Source organism: Labrus bergylta, chromosome 5, assembly GCF_963930695.1.
Source record: "Labrus bergylta chromosome 5, fLabBer1.1, whole genome shotgun sequence".
Lineage (NCBI taxonomy): Eukaryota > Metazoa > Chordata > Actinopteri > Labriformes > Labridae > Labrus > Labrus bergylta.
Window position 1 is genome coordinate 9,821,192 of NC_089199.1, and position 14,851 is coordinate 9,836,042.

The window sequence follows — 14,851 nt, forward strand, 5'->3', positions numbered from 1 at the left end:
TCTGTAATAATGGGCCATTATGAGCTCCCATAGCACAGATTGACTTTAATGAAATTAGGCAGACCTCAGAAACTCATTCACACACAAACTACAATACACACATTATCACGTTCACTGTGCACGCTAGAACACAAACAGGTGCACACACACACACGCAGAGGAAATGATATTACTCATACGCAGCTGTGGAGCAGTCATTATAGAACCGTTTCACTCATGTACATTCATATCACAGCAAGTCAGTTTAGATTATGTGGACCACTATTTAATCACATTTTGTATGCATTGTAAGAAATATTGATCAATTTGTGCAAAATCTATGATGGCTAATTCATCTTATAGATGCCCTGATTTTGTACTGGCAGTCAAAGGAGCTATATCATTTGATCTTCATGCAGAGTAGAATAACCTCCAGCTGTTTTGTAAACACAGCTGGGTTCCTTTTTTTAATTAATACACATTGAAGCAGCCTGCCTAGTCTTTGGCCACAGCAGCTACACTTGTCTACAACCTGGATGGTATTTGATGAAAAAGCATATCCCCAATTCAGTCTAAGAGTTCAATGTCTGGAAGCCTTTGTTAATTTAGGTTACTATTTCTCTAGGACTTATCCTTCTCCTTTGTGTCTCTCGGTCCCCTCATCAGCCTGAGCTTTTCTTGTGTGATAGAGAAAGGAATGGTAGTGACACGTGCTTAATGATTTTAGTTTGGTGTCGTGTAATGCAAATGTACGGTGGCCAACAAGGGTAATAACTTCAACAGCGCAAATGATATCAATTAGGAGAAACAGGCTGCAAATTCAGATATGATTTAATCAACGCAGAGTCCCAAACAAATGCAATGACAGAAATGCCTTTCAAATAAATGGCCAATGCGACAAACACCTGAAACACATGCATTGATTAATGTGCTACAACACATAAACGGTGCACATAATCTCAGAAAACATGTGAAAAAGAAAAAGTGCTACATATACAGATGCTACTAGTAGCAACTAATTTCCCTGTCAAGAAACACATGGAAAACAGTCAAAACTGAGCACTTTTTTTTTCACACAGCCAAACACTGGCGTAAGATTGTTGCTGTTTGATTGCTATTTGAAACAGTCTATTAAATTCTTTAATGAAAAAATTGACAACTATTTGAAATACTGATGAAAAGTGTGAAACTATGTCACATGTAGCAGTGCTAGATCCACCAGCCTTCAGCTCTCATGCAGATTAATGTCCACATGCCTAGCTGAATGTGGTTAAGCATAGTTACGGTCTGCTGTAGGGATACGATATATCATCGGCTCACTGTTCAAGTTTACATCGGGGCAGTACAACCGTACAGGGGAACCGGAGCTACTGCCCCTGCTGGCAGTTTCCTGCCTAACAGTTTAGACACAACATTTATCTGTCACTGTTGGCCTACAACAATATGTTTAAAATAAGCTTAACCAACATTTAGTTCTGATGCAGTCAGAAGGTAGCGAAGGGGACATTTAAATCTTTAGTTGTGTAAACACACATCCAGAAGTGTTTTAGGGCCTGCAGGGGAACAGGGCAAGAGTTTGCATTGGGTTTTGAATTTGCTTTGTAGCTGAATTTCCAGCCTGTTTTTTCCCTGAAGGAAATTGTTTAAACCATTGCAGTGCGGTTGCCCCTTTTGGCCATCATAGAAGACTGATGAAAAACATTAAGAATCCGAAAGGACAGACATATTTTTTTATGTTAATTAATCTTTTTAAGATCTACTCTTTTAAGATTAATCTTAATCTTAATCTTAATCTTAATATTATAATACAAGTCTATCAACTTGATTGGGATCGTGTGCAGCTCTCTTTTTATTTACAATATTACCTGTTGACAAAAAAAACACCTGTACAGAGTGCACTGAGGTTCCTGCATGGTAAATAAATATTTGTGAGCCATCTTGGAGAGTTGCAGGTATCTCGCACTGCCTTTGTCTCTTCACCAAAGCAGTGGCTTGCTGTCTGCAGAGAGAGGAGTCTCCCTCATGTAAGTGCATCTCCTGAATCTCGCAACTGTTGCTTTTGCGAACAAAATGTCTTTATTTCCTGAGGCCAAGAGTGCATGTAATGGTCAAGTTACACTGAGAGCTCCCTCTGCTTGATCAAACTGCAAGCTACTTAAGCCTGATGTGCTGATAGACTGATAGGCCTATATTTTGAACCCCCAGGTTTGAATGATTGTTTGAATTTTGAATAAAAAGTGACAGCCCTATCAGTCATACAATATCTACTGAATCAATGCTGCCTTCACCGGCTGACACTTCACACATATTTTATTCACACTGACCAAGAGCTTGAGAACAGCTTTCACTGTTGTGCTGCTGACGTGTTGCTTTCAGAGCTCAGCACATTTAAAGACTTTGAAGGTGTTAACCACTTCTCAGGTTGAAGTTGGTTCTATGCAGAAAAGATAATTTGTCTCTCTTTAGCCGGAGCGACCACACAAACAGGAGTGAGAGACCTCAGATATCAATGAAGCAAAGTCTGTACATGTCCATATATCCCCAAGGACAGAGCACTCAGACAGAAGGAACTGAAACAACTGTGTGGGTGTGAAATTGATCATAACATCAATTAAAATTTATTTAAGAAGCTTTTTAAAAAAAAAGAAAAATAAACATCACTGTAGTGCCCCAAATCTGATGTCCCTTTGCCAGTTGATAAATGAGACATTGAAAAGATTAAGCAAATCACAGAATATGAACATTTTAATAAAATATATAGCGACTAGAATAAAGCAGTCAGACAAGCAGTTTGTGTTCTATAATTTGTTAACTCATCCGCTCGTATCATCTGCAGCTAGTGACTGGAACCGGATCAGATGTACAAATTTGAAGACAAGGCCCGTTTCAACGTACATTTTTAACATTTTTAAAATGTATTTCACATTGTTAATGCCTTTGACAGAGAAAAGAGAGCTGGACATGAAACACGTTTTTTATTTACATTCAGTTGAGAGCGATTCCTTACTATTCAATATGTGATGATGTTAAGAAAGTAAAAGAGTGAGCAGGCAGAGTCAGGTGAAACTGATAGAAAAAACATTGTTTCCAACAGGCTTAGCAGTTGATAGTTACATTTATGAGAATAAAAAGGCCAAAAAAATTCAGAATTGGGGGACGCCACATTCAATGGTAGCAGGGGAACGAACTTCTAATTTTGACTGAGCTTCTTGCTCTCAGGCAGTAAACTATTTGAACACAGGGCACTGAGAATGCAGTTGTTCTTCTGAATGTGAAAGCCAAAGTCATATCAGTTCAAACAAATCATCTTTTATAGGGCCTTTGGTCATAAACCTGCTTTGTCATCATATCAGCACCATGTTGACTATGAAAGTAATAGCTAACTCTTGACATAGTTTATTTTTTAAAGATAAGTAATGTTTGTTTTGCTTGAGGATCACCATGTGACTTTACACTTCTTGATCTCTACATTTTGGTCGCTGCAGTTTAGAGCACAGCATCACTTTTCAGCGTCCATTATGAGGTAGTTTATTTTAGTTGATAAGCGATTGAAGGCAGACCCTGTTGAGACAAGTAGGACATTTGAGATATTGATGTATTCAAACAGATGTAATAAAAGTGGTGTGAAACTATAGAGCCATAAACTTCCTGTTGAAGGGCCATTTACAACCCTACTTGATCCAAGCTTACATTTTCCCTGTACTAGTTTTACACTGCTACTTCAAAATAAGAAATGCTGATTTTTTTTTTCTTAGACCTGATATTTCGCGCTATTTCCTTGGACTCCTCCCAGAGGAAATGCATATGACTCACCCAACGATGGACATGATGTTTTTCAAAGCGGAGAAATCACTTAAACTCAACAGACTGCGGTGGCATAGAACCAAGGTAAACCAGTCAGACACACATTGGCGTAGGTGGACATGCTGCCCTTAGACAGCTGGTAAGCGGTAACACTGAAGAGGATGGCTCTTCAGGTGAGAAATCAACTGATGTATGATTCAAAGACTGATGGAAGCACAGATACTAAACTAACTTTAGGCTTTAATATCGGGCTTGCTGAGTGAACCTGTTGACACTCTGCAGTGCTGACAGCTGGAGTCCAGGACAACAGACTTTCCTTCAGAAAAATAAACAGCAGGAAGACCCCTGCCAGTGCTTGACACACTGTATGAGTTTGATCATAATAAATTGTGTGTTATGATTGGTCGGTTTCAGGTGTTACCATGGTCCCTTATTACTGCTGTCCCCAGTTTACCCCCATCTAACTCCTACCCTCCCCCCTCTTTCTTTAAGATTTATTTTATTGCGCAAAATCTTATTTTTTGATATTGCACTACAAGTGCACTGGGTTCATGATATGAAGGAGGTTACATTTTGCGTGCTGCTTTATCGTGAATCACACTCTGAATCATAGTTGCGAATCAGTATGCGCCATCTCCAATAGGTGAAAAGTATTTCCAGTAAGGAGGTCAGTTTTATGGCTTCACTTGATGAGCGCATTGCATGTGGACTCCAAAGTCTGCTCATACAGAAAGGGAGAGAGTCGGGGAGGTTGAGCGAGAGAGAGAGAGAGAGAGAGAGAGAGAGAGAGAGATAGCGAAAGAGAGAGAGAGCACAAGAGGGAGGAAGAGTTTATATTTGCAATTCCGACCTAAGTCATTCATTCGTTTTCGGATTTTTGAGCTGGTTTACAGGCTGGGATTCACCGGACTTTCCAGGAAATCCATGTAGATCACTGGTGAGTTTGTTACTGCTTTCTATCACTGCACAGACGCATAGAGAACCATATACATGTTTGTTTTTTTCAACTGATAAGTTATTGAAAGTTTGCACGCGTGATCCTGTAGCGGTTCAACAGGTGGTTCTCTGCACACTGGACTTGAAGCATTTAACATACAAGCCATTATTCACACTGACAAATAGGCTATATTAGCTCTCAACAGGGCAAAAGAAGGCACGATTATTATGTCCCTTGAATTTTGTAATGAAATCAGAGAGGCAGCGGTCATTACATGTAATCGCATTCAACAATTAGCGTTGGTTGAATTTCCTGCCCTTTTCTGGTGCGATAAGAAGGGTGCTGCTCAAATATCAGAGCTATTCATCCACCTTTATCTTGTTTTTCTTTGCAAATTCGGATTCCTAAATATTTGTGGTTTGGAGGGAGTTCTATAAACACAGAGGCCATAAACAAATCTGGAAAATGTTGCAATCATTTAAGATTCAAAGACTAGGCAGACAAATTGTAAGGAAGCCCATAAAAACACGAGCATGCTTTGTAATATTAGATTCCATTAAAATACTTAAAGTGGATTGATTATGATGATTTTGCGCGTGTATGGGGTCAGTGTGTATCCTGTTGCATTTACAGATGAACATTTCACTCTGACTTTAATCGTTTAACACTAAATCATCAGTTATACGGAATGTTAAGTACTCTATAAATTGATTGATATTCGATCACATTTGCGTGATTCCGGCTAATAATGGTCTATTAATTAGGTTGCATCACTTAAAGTTTCTGATGTGGAACTGAAAAAAAAACATGGACAACATATACAGTAGCCAATATTGAATTACTGTCTTAAGTGCATTTGAATTGGTTTAACAGAAGGTATAAAACAACGTTGTTGCCATTATGATGTTTTTGTTGTAATATTTAATGGAATTTGCTCCTGCCAACACCCCCCCCCCCTCCCCCCCCATTTTATGAATTTGTAGGGATTCTCATTCGCCATACAGCCTTAATAGCACATAAGTTTATTAGCTGATTCAAATACCCTCTGTCTTAGTTGATATGTTATGACTGCTCATAATTTATTTGATTCTTAAATGGGTATTTAAGATGGGTATTGATGCAAACATGTGGGCCAATTAGGGGGGGGGGGACATTATTCTTCCAGCATTGCAGTCTTTTGGATATCAAAACCATGCTAACAATTAGAATTTCTCATCTTTCTGTGGATGCTCTGCTTCAAACCTTTAAGCCCACACTTCTGCTGTTTTTTGTCTCCCCCTTACTACAAAATAAAAGTCAGGCTGGTGTTTTTTCCTTCTTCCCCTGTGTGTCATCGGTGAGTAAGCAGACAAATATACATGTCCTCCTGCCTCTCTCAAAGTTGTATCATGGTGATTTAGACATCACATATCACACATCACATGTCACTAAAGGGCAGTTATACTTAAATGACAGGCTACTTTATGCAGCGTGTGAAGGATCGATTTGCAAATTCTTTCTTCCTGCTGCAGTCACTTCAACCAAGCCAGCTCCCAGCTGAGCAAAGTATAACGCCCAAAACGAAAACGAAAATCATTCCTATCACTTAGGTGCAACCATAAAAAAAGCTTAAATACAGACGTTAAATTATACTGACAGTGTGCAAAACCAACCTTATTGTGCACTATATGCAGTTTTTGCAACTGTGTGTTTATCTGTGCATGCATTGTTCCGGGGTGTTGCTTTGTTATTTCTCTGCTGCTTCTAACAAAAGATTCTTTAGTCGAATCAATTCAGGTTTTTCTTATCCTGTCTTATAAAAAGATTTTTTCTTTTCTTTTTTTTCAAAAAGTTTTTTTTTTTTCCAATGCATTTAGTAGGTTTGACCAAAGCCTGAATCAAATTTACATAGTTTTTTAATCACGCTAACACAGCATCTCCAAGTTATTTTTGTAAGGGATTATTCTGTATACATTTGATATGTGGTCATTTTCTGTCAGAGGAAAACACATATCTACATAATGTTTTATACATACATTTGAGTGTGAGGGTCCTCAAAAGGTCAAATTACGTAATTCATTAATCACAGAAAGACAAGTCCATAGCTATGTCTCGAAACGCCCACCTGCCTCCATGGCAACAGGTTTATTTCAGTCTATGCTCTTAAAAATCCATACCACAAACAGTCTGGATAAATGTTTTCCACCAGTAGCATGTTGATATGTTTTAATACGGGCTGTCTTGCTGTGCTTTGCAGCTTTCCATCACACATTGTGCAGTGTAGATGTTGCAGATTCTTAGACCTAGACTTCGACCAAACAACCGCAGCAGCTAACACTGTAAATGTGTCTCCTTTCCTCCAATCTCTCAGCTTGTCTGTTGCGCTGTCATTGATGAGAATTAGCCACACTCTCCTTATGTGAGTGTTAAAAAAAGCCAGCTGGACAGTGAAAGAGCAAGAGGGATTTTAGCCAATATATACTGTTTATTCATACCAAAGGAGTGAATGATTACATGAAGTGTTGAGCTGTTTTTAAAGGTCTTTCCACAGGCACTTGGGTCTGACTCCTTTCCCTTATTTCAAAAGATTATTTCTCTTTAGTGTGCTTTCTCAAAGATCTCCTCCAGACATGTTTTCAGACTTATGAAAATATTTTTCTTTAAGTAATAGTTTCCGTCAAATATAGTCTCGTCAAAGAAAGTCTCGTCAAAGAAGTTTAACCCATTTGAAGGAACACCTTTGAGTTGAACTTAGTTTAGTTTAGTTTAGTTTATTTGCACATTTTTTGAAGGAAGAATCAAAGAGAAAAAAATAAATAAAAAATAAAACACATGTGCAGGTGAGGTAGAAACCCATGAGGGCTTATCTCAAAACCTCACCTTAAGAGATTAAACAAAGTTAAAATAAAATACAGTTAAAAAATAACAAAGTAAGAATATTTACTATCGCAAATACAATTTACCCAATTGAAAATTACATACAAACATTGAAAACATAAAAATAGAGCAAAGCAGGACATACAATATGTAGACAATATAACAAAATCAGGACAATTCACTATTTACTACAAATCTTTCTGACATCAACGCATTTCTGAGTCTCAATTTGTATCTAGAAAAAGACAAAGAATCATTAAGTAAATAAATATGCGTGTTCCATAATTTGACTCCACGGTATCTTATTGAGTACTGTCCTCGAGACACATTGGTAGGTATAGGTTATTGGTTTGTCTAGTTGAGTAATAGTTCACTTGAGAATTAAAAATGAAAAATGCTTTAAAGCTTTCTGGCAAGTTTGCACTCATGTATTTAACTTTAAAGATACAACTACTTATTTGAAGAGTATTGATATCAAAGATTGTCAATATGTTACACTTCAGAAAAAGAGGGGAGGTTGCATCACAGGACTTGGAAAAAGTTGCCATTATGACAAAATGTTTCTGGAGTAATAGAATTTTATGAAGATATGTTTGGAAAGTACTGGCCCATACAATATTGCAATAAGTAAGATACGGATATATTAGGCTGTAATATAATATTGAGATACAAGAAGAGTGTAAAAAAACACACATTTTTCTAATAATCCCTAGAGATTTTGTAACCTTACTACAGACAGAGATGATGTGATCTTTCCATGTAAGTTTCTCATCAATTAAGATCCCTAAGAATCTTGTTGATGTTACTTTAGTCATTTCTTCATCATTTATATACAATTTCACCATTTCAGAGTTATATTTCATTTTTCCAGCAAATATCATGAAGTTAGATTTTTTCACATTTAATGCCAACTTATTTGTTTTAAACCATTTTGAATATGCAAAAAGGCCATTATTTACTTCATTTATGAGTTCTGACAAGTTTTTATTGGAGACAAGTAAATTAGTATCATCTGCAAATAATAATGGGCATATTGTGTTTGATACTGTTGCAAGATCATTAATGTATATGAGAAACAGTAACGGTCCTAAAATGGACCCTTGTGGGACCCCACACTGCATCATAGTTCTCTCAGACTCTACACCATTTATGTTGACATACTGCTGTCTGTTATATACATAATTACTGAGCCACTTCAGGACATTTCCATTAAATCCATATCTATATAGTTTAGCTAGTAAAATTTCATGATTTACAGCATCGAATGCTTTAGAGAGATCCAGAAAAATACCACATGAAAACTCTTTCTTTTCTAATGCAGAATAAATCTTGTCCACTAGTTGTAAGAGGGCCATATAGGCAGAGTGATTTTTTCGGAATCCATACTGGTGTTCATACAGTATACAATGCATGTTCAAATGTTTGAGGATGCGTTTATATACTAGTTTTTCTAAGATTTTGGAAAAACATGGAAGAACTGAGATGGGACGGTAATTTGTAAAATGTCCTGGATCACCCGATTTAAAATGTGGAATAACCTTTGCCAGTTTAAGATCAGAAGGAACAGTACCAGTTTCCATGGACATCGTAAAAACATGCAAGAGCGGTTTCAATATTGATCTTTTTACCTCTTTAACAAGGGTTGCACTAATGCCGTCATGACCCGGGGCAGATTGTTTTAGCTCTATAATAGTGTCATTTATCTCATTACAGTTAAGCGGCTCAAACGAGCAGAATGATGGAAAGCTACCTCTGATATAATCGGTTGGACTTTCATTTGTGTTGCCAAACTGCTTAGAGATGGAAGTTCCCACATTCACAAAAAACTCATTGAATTTGCAAGCAACATCGAAACGACTTGTGATGGATGTTTTCCCATCGGAAAAACTAAGCGGGAAAATTGTTGATGGTTTTTTCTTTTGGAGTAGCTGATTTATAATTTTCCATGTAGCTTTGATGTTCCTTGCGGAATTCTTGAACTGCTGACTGAAAAAGCTTTTTTTGGCTATTCTAAGAAGATGATTATATTTATTCTTATACAATTTATAATTTGCTTGATTTAGGGGTGTAGGACATAAAATATATTGTTTATAGAGTTTTGTTTTGATTTTTGATTATTTTTTCAAGCCTGCAGTAAACCAAGCATTATAATTATTATCTTTATCCAACCTTTTCGAGCAAGTTACTAAAGGAAAACTTTTATAGAATACTGAATTAAATGAGTTCATGAATATATTGTAAGCCAAATTAGCATCACTCTCCTTAAAAACATTTTCAAAAGATACCTTTTCCAACATATCTTGAAATTTGCGTATGTTACTCGCATTGAATTTCCTACAAGTTCCTGTGACAACTTCATTTTTGGTCTTAGCTCCATCCATCATTGTAAGTTGGAAGACTGGAAAATGATCTGAAATATGTGAATATAATATTCCTGGAACTGACATATTCTGCATAGAATTTGTCAGTATATTATCAATCAAAGTTGCCGTTTTATTTGTTACCCTGGTTGGTTTACTAATGGTTGGATAAAAATAATTTGCATATACATTATTCAGGAAATCTTCAGTCGGACAGTGAGTTTCCCCATTAAAAAGGTTGATATTAAAGTCCCCAAGGATGTAGCAGGTTTTCCCCGCCTTATTTATTAGTTCCAGAGTAGTGTTCAGGCTATTATTAAAACTATTTATGTCTGTGTCTGGTGGTCTGTAAATACAGCCTACAATCACATTTTTCCCAGAATCGTAACAGGAGATTTCAATAAACACTGATTCTGTATCAATTTGATCAGATTTGGGGGAAAGATCAGATCTATTCTTAAAACTGTGTTTTTTATGGACATAAACTGAAACACCACCTCCGATTTTATGTTCCCTAACAAAATGAATAGAGTTATACATAGACAGTTCATGTAAATCCTTAGTTTCTTCAGTAAGCCACGTTTCTGTTAAAGCAACTACTGAAAAGTCATGTTCTAAGAGTGATAGATAATGCAAAAGCTGGTCATAGTTTTTTGGAAGGCTGCAGGTAATGAAATGCAATAGTGGAAAAATATTTGATTTTGTGGAAAGTGACTTGATATAGGCATTAAACTGGCTTTCTCTATAGTAGTGACAAGGACCTGGATTAGAGTTTGTTGAGAAGAAATTAATATCAGGATCAAAATTTGAATCATGAAAATTTTCTTTTTCATGATTTAATTCAAATGGGTTAAACAGCACATTGTCTATGTCTAAGTGTTTTGAGTCATGACTGTCCATTAGGTAGGAGGCAAATTCATCATCATCAAGTATAGAGAAAGGAAATAGACTTACACATTCTTTACAAATCCAAGATGCCCATATGCCAGATGGCTTTTTAGATACCGTTGTACATCTAATATGAGACCCATTTTTACAAAGTGTGCAGAAGATGCTCAGAATCATACTTTTTTGACACTGCGAACACTGATCTTGTTTAGTCATATTATGAAAGGAGTAAACATAGTACAGCAACATGGATTCCTTATGTCATTACCTCATTTCTTCTTGGCTTATGTGAAGGTGGGTGCACGATGAGCTTGTCATATCGTAGGTAAGCTATATCACCTCTCTCTCGTGCAGCTTTCATCTCTGGCAAAAGTTCGCTCCGCTTCTGCCGAACTGTTTCAGAGAAGTCCCCATTTATATAGACATTCGACCCCTTCAGGGTTTTTGCTTTAGCCAGAATGGAGAGTTTGTCCTTGTGCCTTAGAAGCTTCACTTTTGGACGGGGTTTGTTGTCCATTGGAGCAGGTTTACCTGAACGATGAGCATGTTCAATTTCAATCTGACGGTGAACTAATTTCATCTTCTCTGAAAGAAGACTCCTAATTTTTTCTTCTGTCTCCGTCCATTTTTCATTTAGAGATTCATCAATTCCATCTATGATGATGTTGTTTCGTCTCGAGTAATTCTCAGTATAATCAATTTTGGCAGATATATTGCGACTAGAGTCTTGCAGTGAAGTAAGGTCAGCCTTGAAGGAATGGACATGTTCAGATGTTCGGGCTTCTGATAGTTTTAGCCCATCCAGCTCATTCTGTGTAAACTGAAGGCTGGTCTTTAAGTCCTGTACTTCCCTTGTCAATTCATCCAGTCGCTTGTTTGACGAGTCTAGAATCATTCAGACAAAGTCTTTGAAGCGATTTTCTTGTAGACAAATCAAATCTTTGTAGAATGTCTTTTGTTGTTCCAAGAGTTCATGAACCACCATGAGTGAAATACTATCTTCATCTGCTTGCTTTTTTGGAGGCATCCCTGGGCCTGGCCTGGTGGTGGCTGACTGGCTGCTGCTGAGCCTGGGCCTGGCCTGGTGGTGGCTGGGTGGCTGGCTGGCTGCTGCTGGGGCCTGGGCCTGACCTGGTAGTGGCTGACTGGCTGCTGCTGGGGCCTGGGCCTGGCCTGGTGGTGGCTAACTGGCTGCTGCTGGAGCCTTACCTTTCCACAAGTTTAAACTACAAGAATGTTTTACTTTATGTTTCAATTATATGGATACTTCTTACTTCTGCTCAACTACTAACCTCTTAGACAAAGACTTTACAAAAAAATCATACATTTTGAGAATATAGTATTTCAAATAAGTTCTTCTTCCCAGCCTTTTAATCTTGTTGCCCCCTCAAAGAAACAACCTTCAGAGATGGCCTGACTCCAACGCTAGAAATGTCTGGACTGAACCACAGAACTGTACATAGTGTAGCATAAGTCCAAATCAACAAGCTACAAATGCAAGTCACAACAAAGATATGATAACTTGTAAACCAATATTAACGATTTCCTTTATGTTTTTCAGGTATGACTACTTGGGGTTCTTAAAACACATGGATTCAAAAGACAACTCGGAACATCCCTTTTTTCCAGTATTTAGAGGATTATTGATTTGATTGAGGTCCACTGGACCTTCAAACTTAACTTCTGTCCAATAGCGAAAGACACTTTGGCCTGTAATTTTCCAAGATGTGACTGTATCAAGAGGTGACCATTTCACCTACCATGATGGAATCTGGTCTTTCACCTTCAACAGACCCTCTACAACTAAAGACTAACAGCTATGTCAATGACAGCAATGGAAGCTGGAGCGGCCTGTTGGATGGTGACTTGGTGAGGAGCAACCAGACTCTGAGCTTCCATTACAGCTTCCAGAACGTACTGCTAGGGGTCTCTCTGGGGCTTCTTTCCCTCCTCACAATTGTCATGAACCTGCTTGTTCTCTATGCAGTAAAGAAAGAGAAAACTCTCCATACTGTAGGAAACCTCTACATCGTCAGCCTGTCTGTGGCGGATCTTATCGTTGGGGCCACAGTTATGCCTCTCAACTTGATGTACTTGTTGGAAGATGAATGGAAGCTGGGCCGGGCTGTCTGTCAGTTTTGGCTTATTATGGACTATGTGGCTAGCACCGCCTCCATTTTCAGTTTATTTATCTTGTGTTTGGACCGGTACCGCTCTGTCAGACAGCCGCTTAAGTACCTCAAATATCGGACACGGGGAAAAGCCAGTGCTATGATTTCTGGAGCCTGGCTGTTGTCAATGATGTGGATTATTCCAATTTTAGGATGGAGGTCTTTCAGTCATGTGGAACTCAAACCAGAGGAGGAGAACAAGTGTGACACAGATTTCCGCTTCGTCACGTGGTTTAAGGTTATTACTGCCGTCTTCAACTTCTATGTTCCTTCAATTTTGATGGTGTGGTTTTACACAAACATCTACTTGGCAGTAAGGCAACATCTGAGGGACAGGGAAAGAATCATTCATCCCATCGATTCATTTGGGGAAAATGAAAATGGACAAAATGTTCTGTCGCCAGTGAAAAATGTCTCAATATCGCCAAAGCGGGAATGTGAGGTTTCAATGAAACTCTCTAAGAGACAACGCTTGTTGGACCAGAACACTCTTGATCAGGTGTATTCCCTGGAGGATTCAGAGAAAACGAAAACTGCTTTGTCCAGATCTCACAGAAAAATTGGTGTAAAGTGCCAGCAGACGTCATTGCTTGCCATGACGTCGAAACGACTCAGAGTGGCAAAAAGGTGCACGCTGTCTCCTGAGGAGAAGCAACCAGATGATGAGATTACTCCAAATAGACCTTTGGCACAACAGGAAGTAAACTGCTCAGAGGGAAATAATGAGAACAAACTTCAAGCCTCTTTAAACGAATGTCATGTCACAATACCAAACTCAGTGAGTGGTGTCTGTGACGTCAGCCAGGTTTCAGACGTGCACAGATTAACATCTACACTCCACAACAACTTTGACTCCAGCCAAACACTGCCATGGACTGAGGGAGGGGTCAAAGATGAAGAACAGGACACAAATAATGCAGTGACACTAAGACAGACATGGCAAAGGTTCATTTATCAATCACGTCAGCGAATCCAAAGCCTGAGGATCCATAAGGAGCATAAGGCAGCCAAGCAGCTTGGTTTCATAATTGCTGCTTTCTTGCTGTGTTGGATACCGTACTTCATAGCTTTCATGGTCATGGCATTCTGCAAAGAGTGTGTGCACCATGACCTTCACATGTTTACAATATGGCTAGGTTATATGAACTCCACTCTCAACCCTTTTATATACCCGCTCTGCAATGGGAACTTCAAACGAGTCTTCAAAAATATTCTCAGAATTCATTCGTGACATTGGGACATAGAGAGCAAGTTCCCAACTGAGACTGGGACAGCTGTTACATGAATAACTTAAACTGCCTTGCAATTGTAAGCCTAAAATTATAAATGAACTGTGATGATTTATTGTTTCTGTCTTGTGTAAATCTTATTTTTACAACATGGACTTTATTTCAAACTCAAGGCAACAGCTGAGTATAATGGCTGAATTTTATTGTTATTTATTTTGTCTATGCTATGCTGACGGTAAGCTGATGTGTGAACGCTGAGAAAACTTTTTGTTGAAAAAATGCAGATGAAGAATTTTAATTGTCAAAACTGGAAGAAATGGTCAAGAAATGGTGAAAACTTGTAAAATTCAAAATCATGTCCATTGTGTTTTTTTTGGTTTTTATGCACTGGTACAATACTCTGAGCTGTTGTATTTGTCACATTGCTGCTTCATCACCAAGTTGTCCTTTTTATATCATGGTAAAAATTCTTGTGAAACATGCTGAGCTGTTACCCCAAAGTATGCTTAGAGCAATTCATCCTCTATTTCACACTTATCTTTACAGCTTTTTAACATTCAAGTTTTCATTATGTTTTGCCACAGTAAAACTAACATCTTGACGAATAAATCCACTGGTCTCCTTTGA

The 14,851-nt window shown here is 38.1% G+C and overlaps 1 protein-coding gene across 2 annotated transcripts; it reads left to right on the plus strand.

The window, feature by feature from the left end:
• Positions 1-3,668: 3,668 nt before the first annotated feature.
• On the plus strand, positions 3,669-14,851 carry hrh1 (histamine receptor H1). Of its 2 annotated transcripts, none has more exons than XM_065954712.1 (2): positions 3,669-3,867; positions 12,386-14,851. In XM_065954712.1, the coding sequence occupies exon 2, from the start codon at positions 12,586-12,588 to the stop codon at positions 14,224-14,226; it is 1,641 nt and encodes a 546-aa protein (XP_065810784.1). In that variant the 5' UTR covers positions 3,669-3,867; positions 12,386-12,585; the 3' UTR covers positions 14,227-14,851. The 2 variants fall into 2 exon arrangements, with proteins under 2 accessions (XP_065810784.1, XP_020484702.2); XM_020629046.2 differs by lacking the exon at positions 3,669-3,867 and adding an exon at positions 4,539-4,720.

Coding starts and splice junctions, on each gene's coding strand:
- hrh1 (XM_065954712.1), top strand. CDS start 12,586: ATGATGGAATCTGGTCTTTCACCTTCAACAGACCCTCTACAACTAAAG.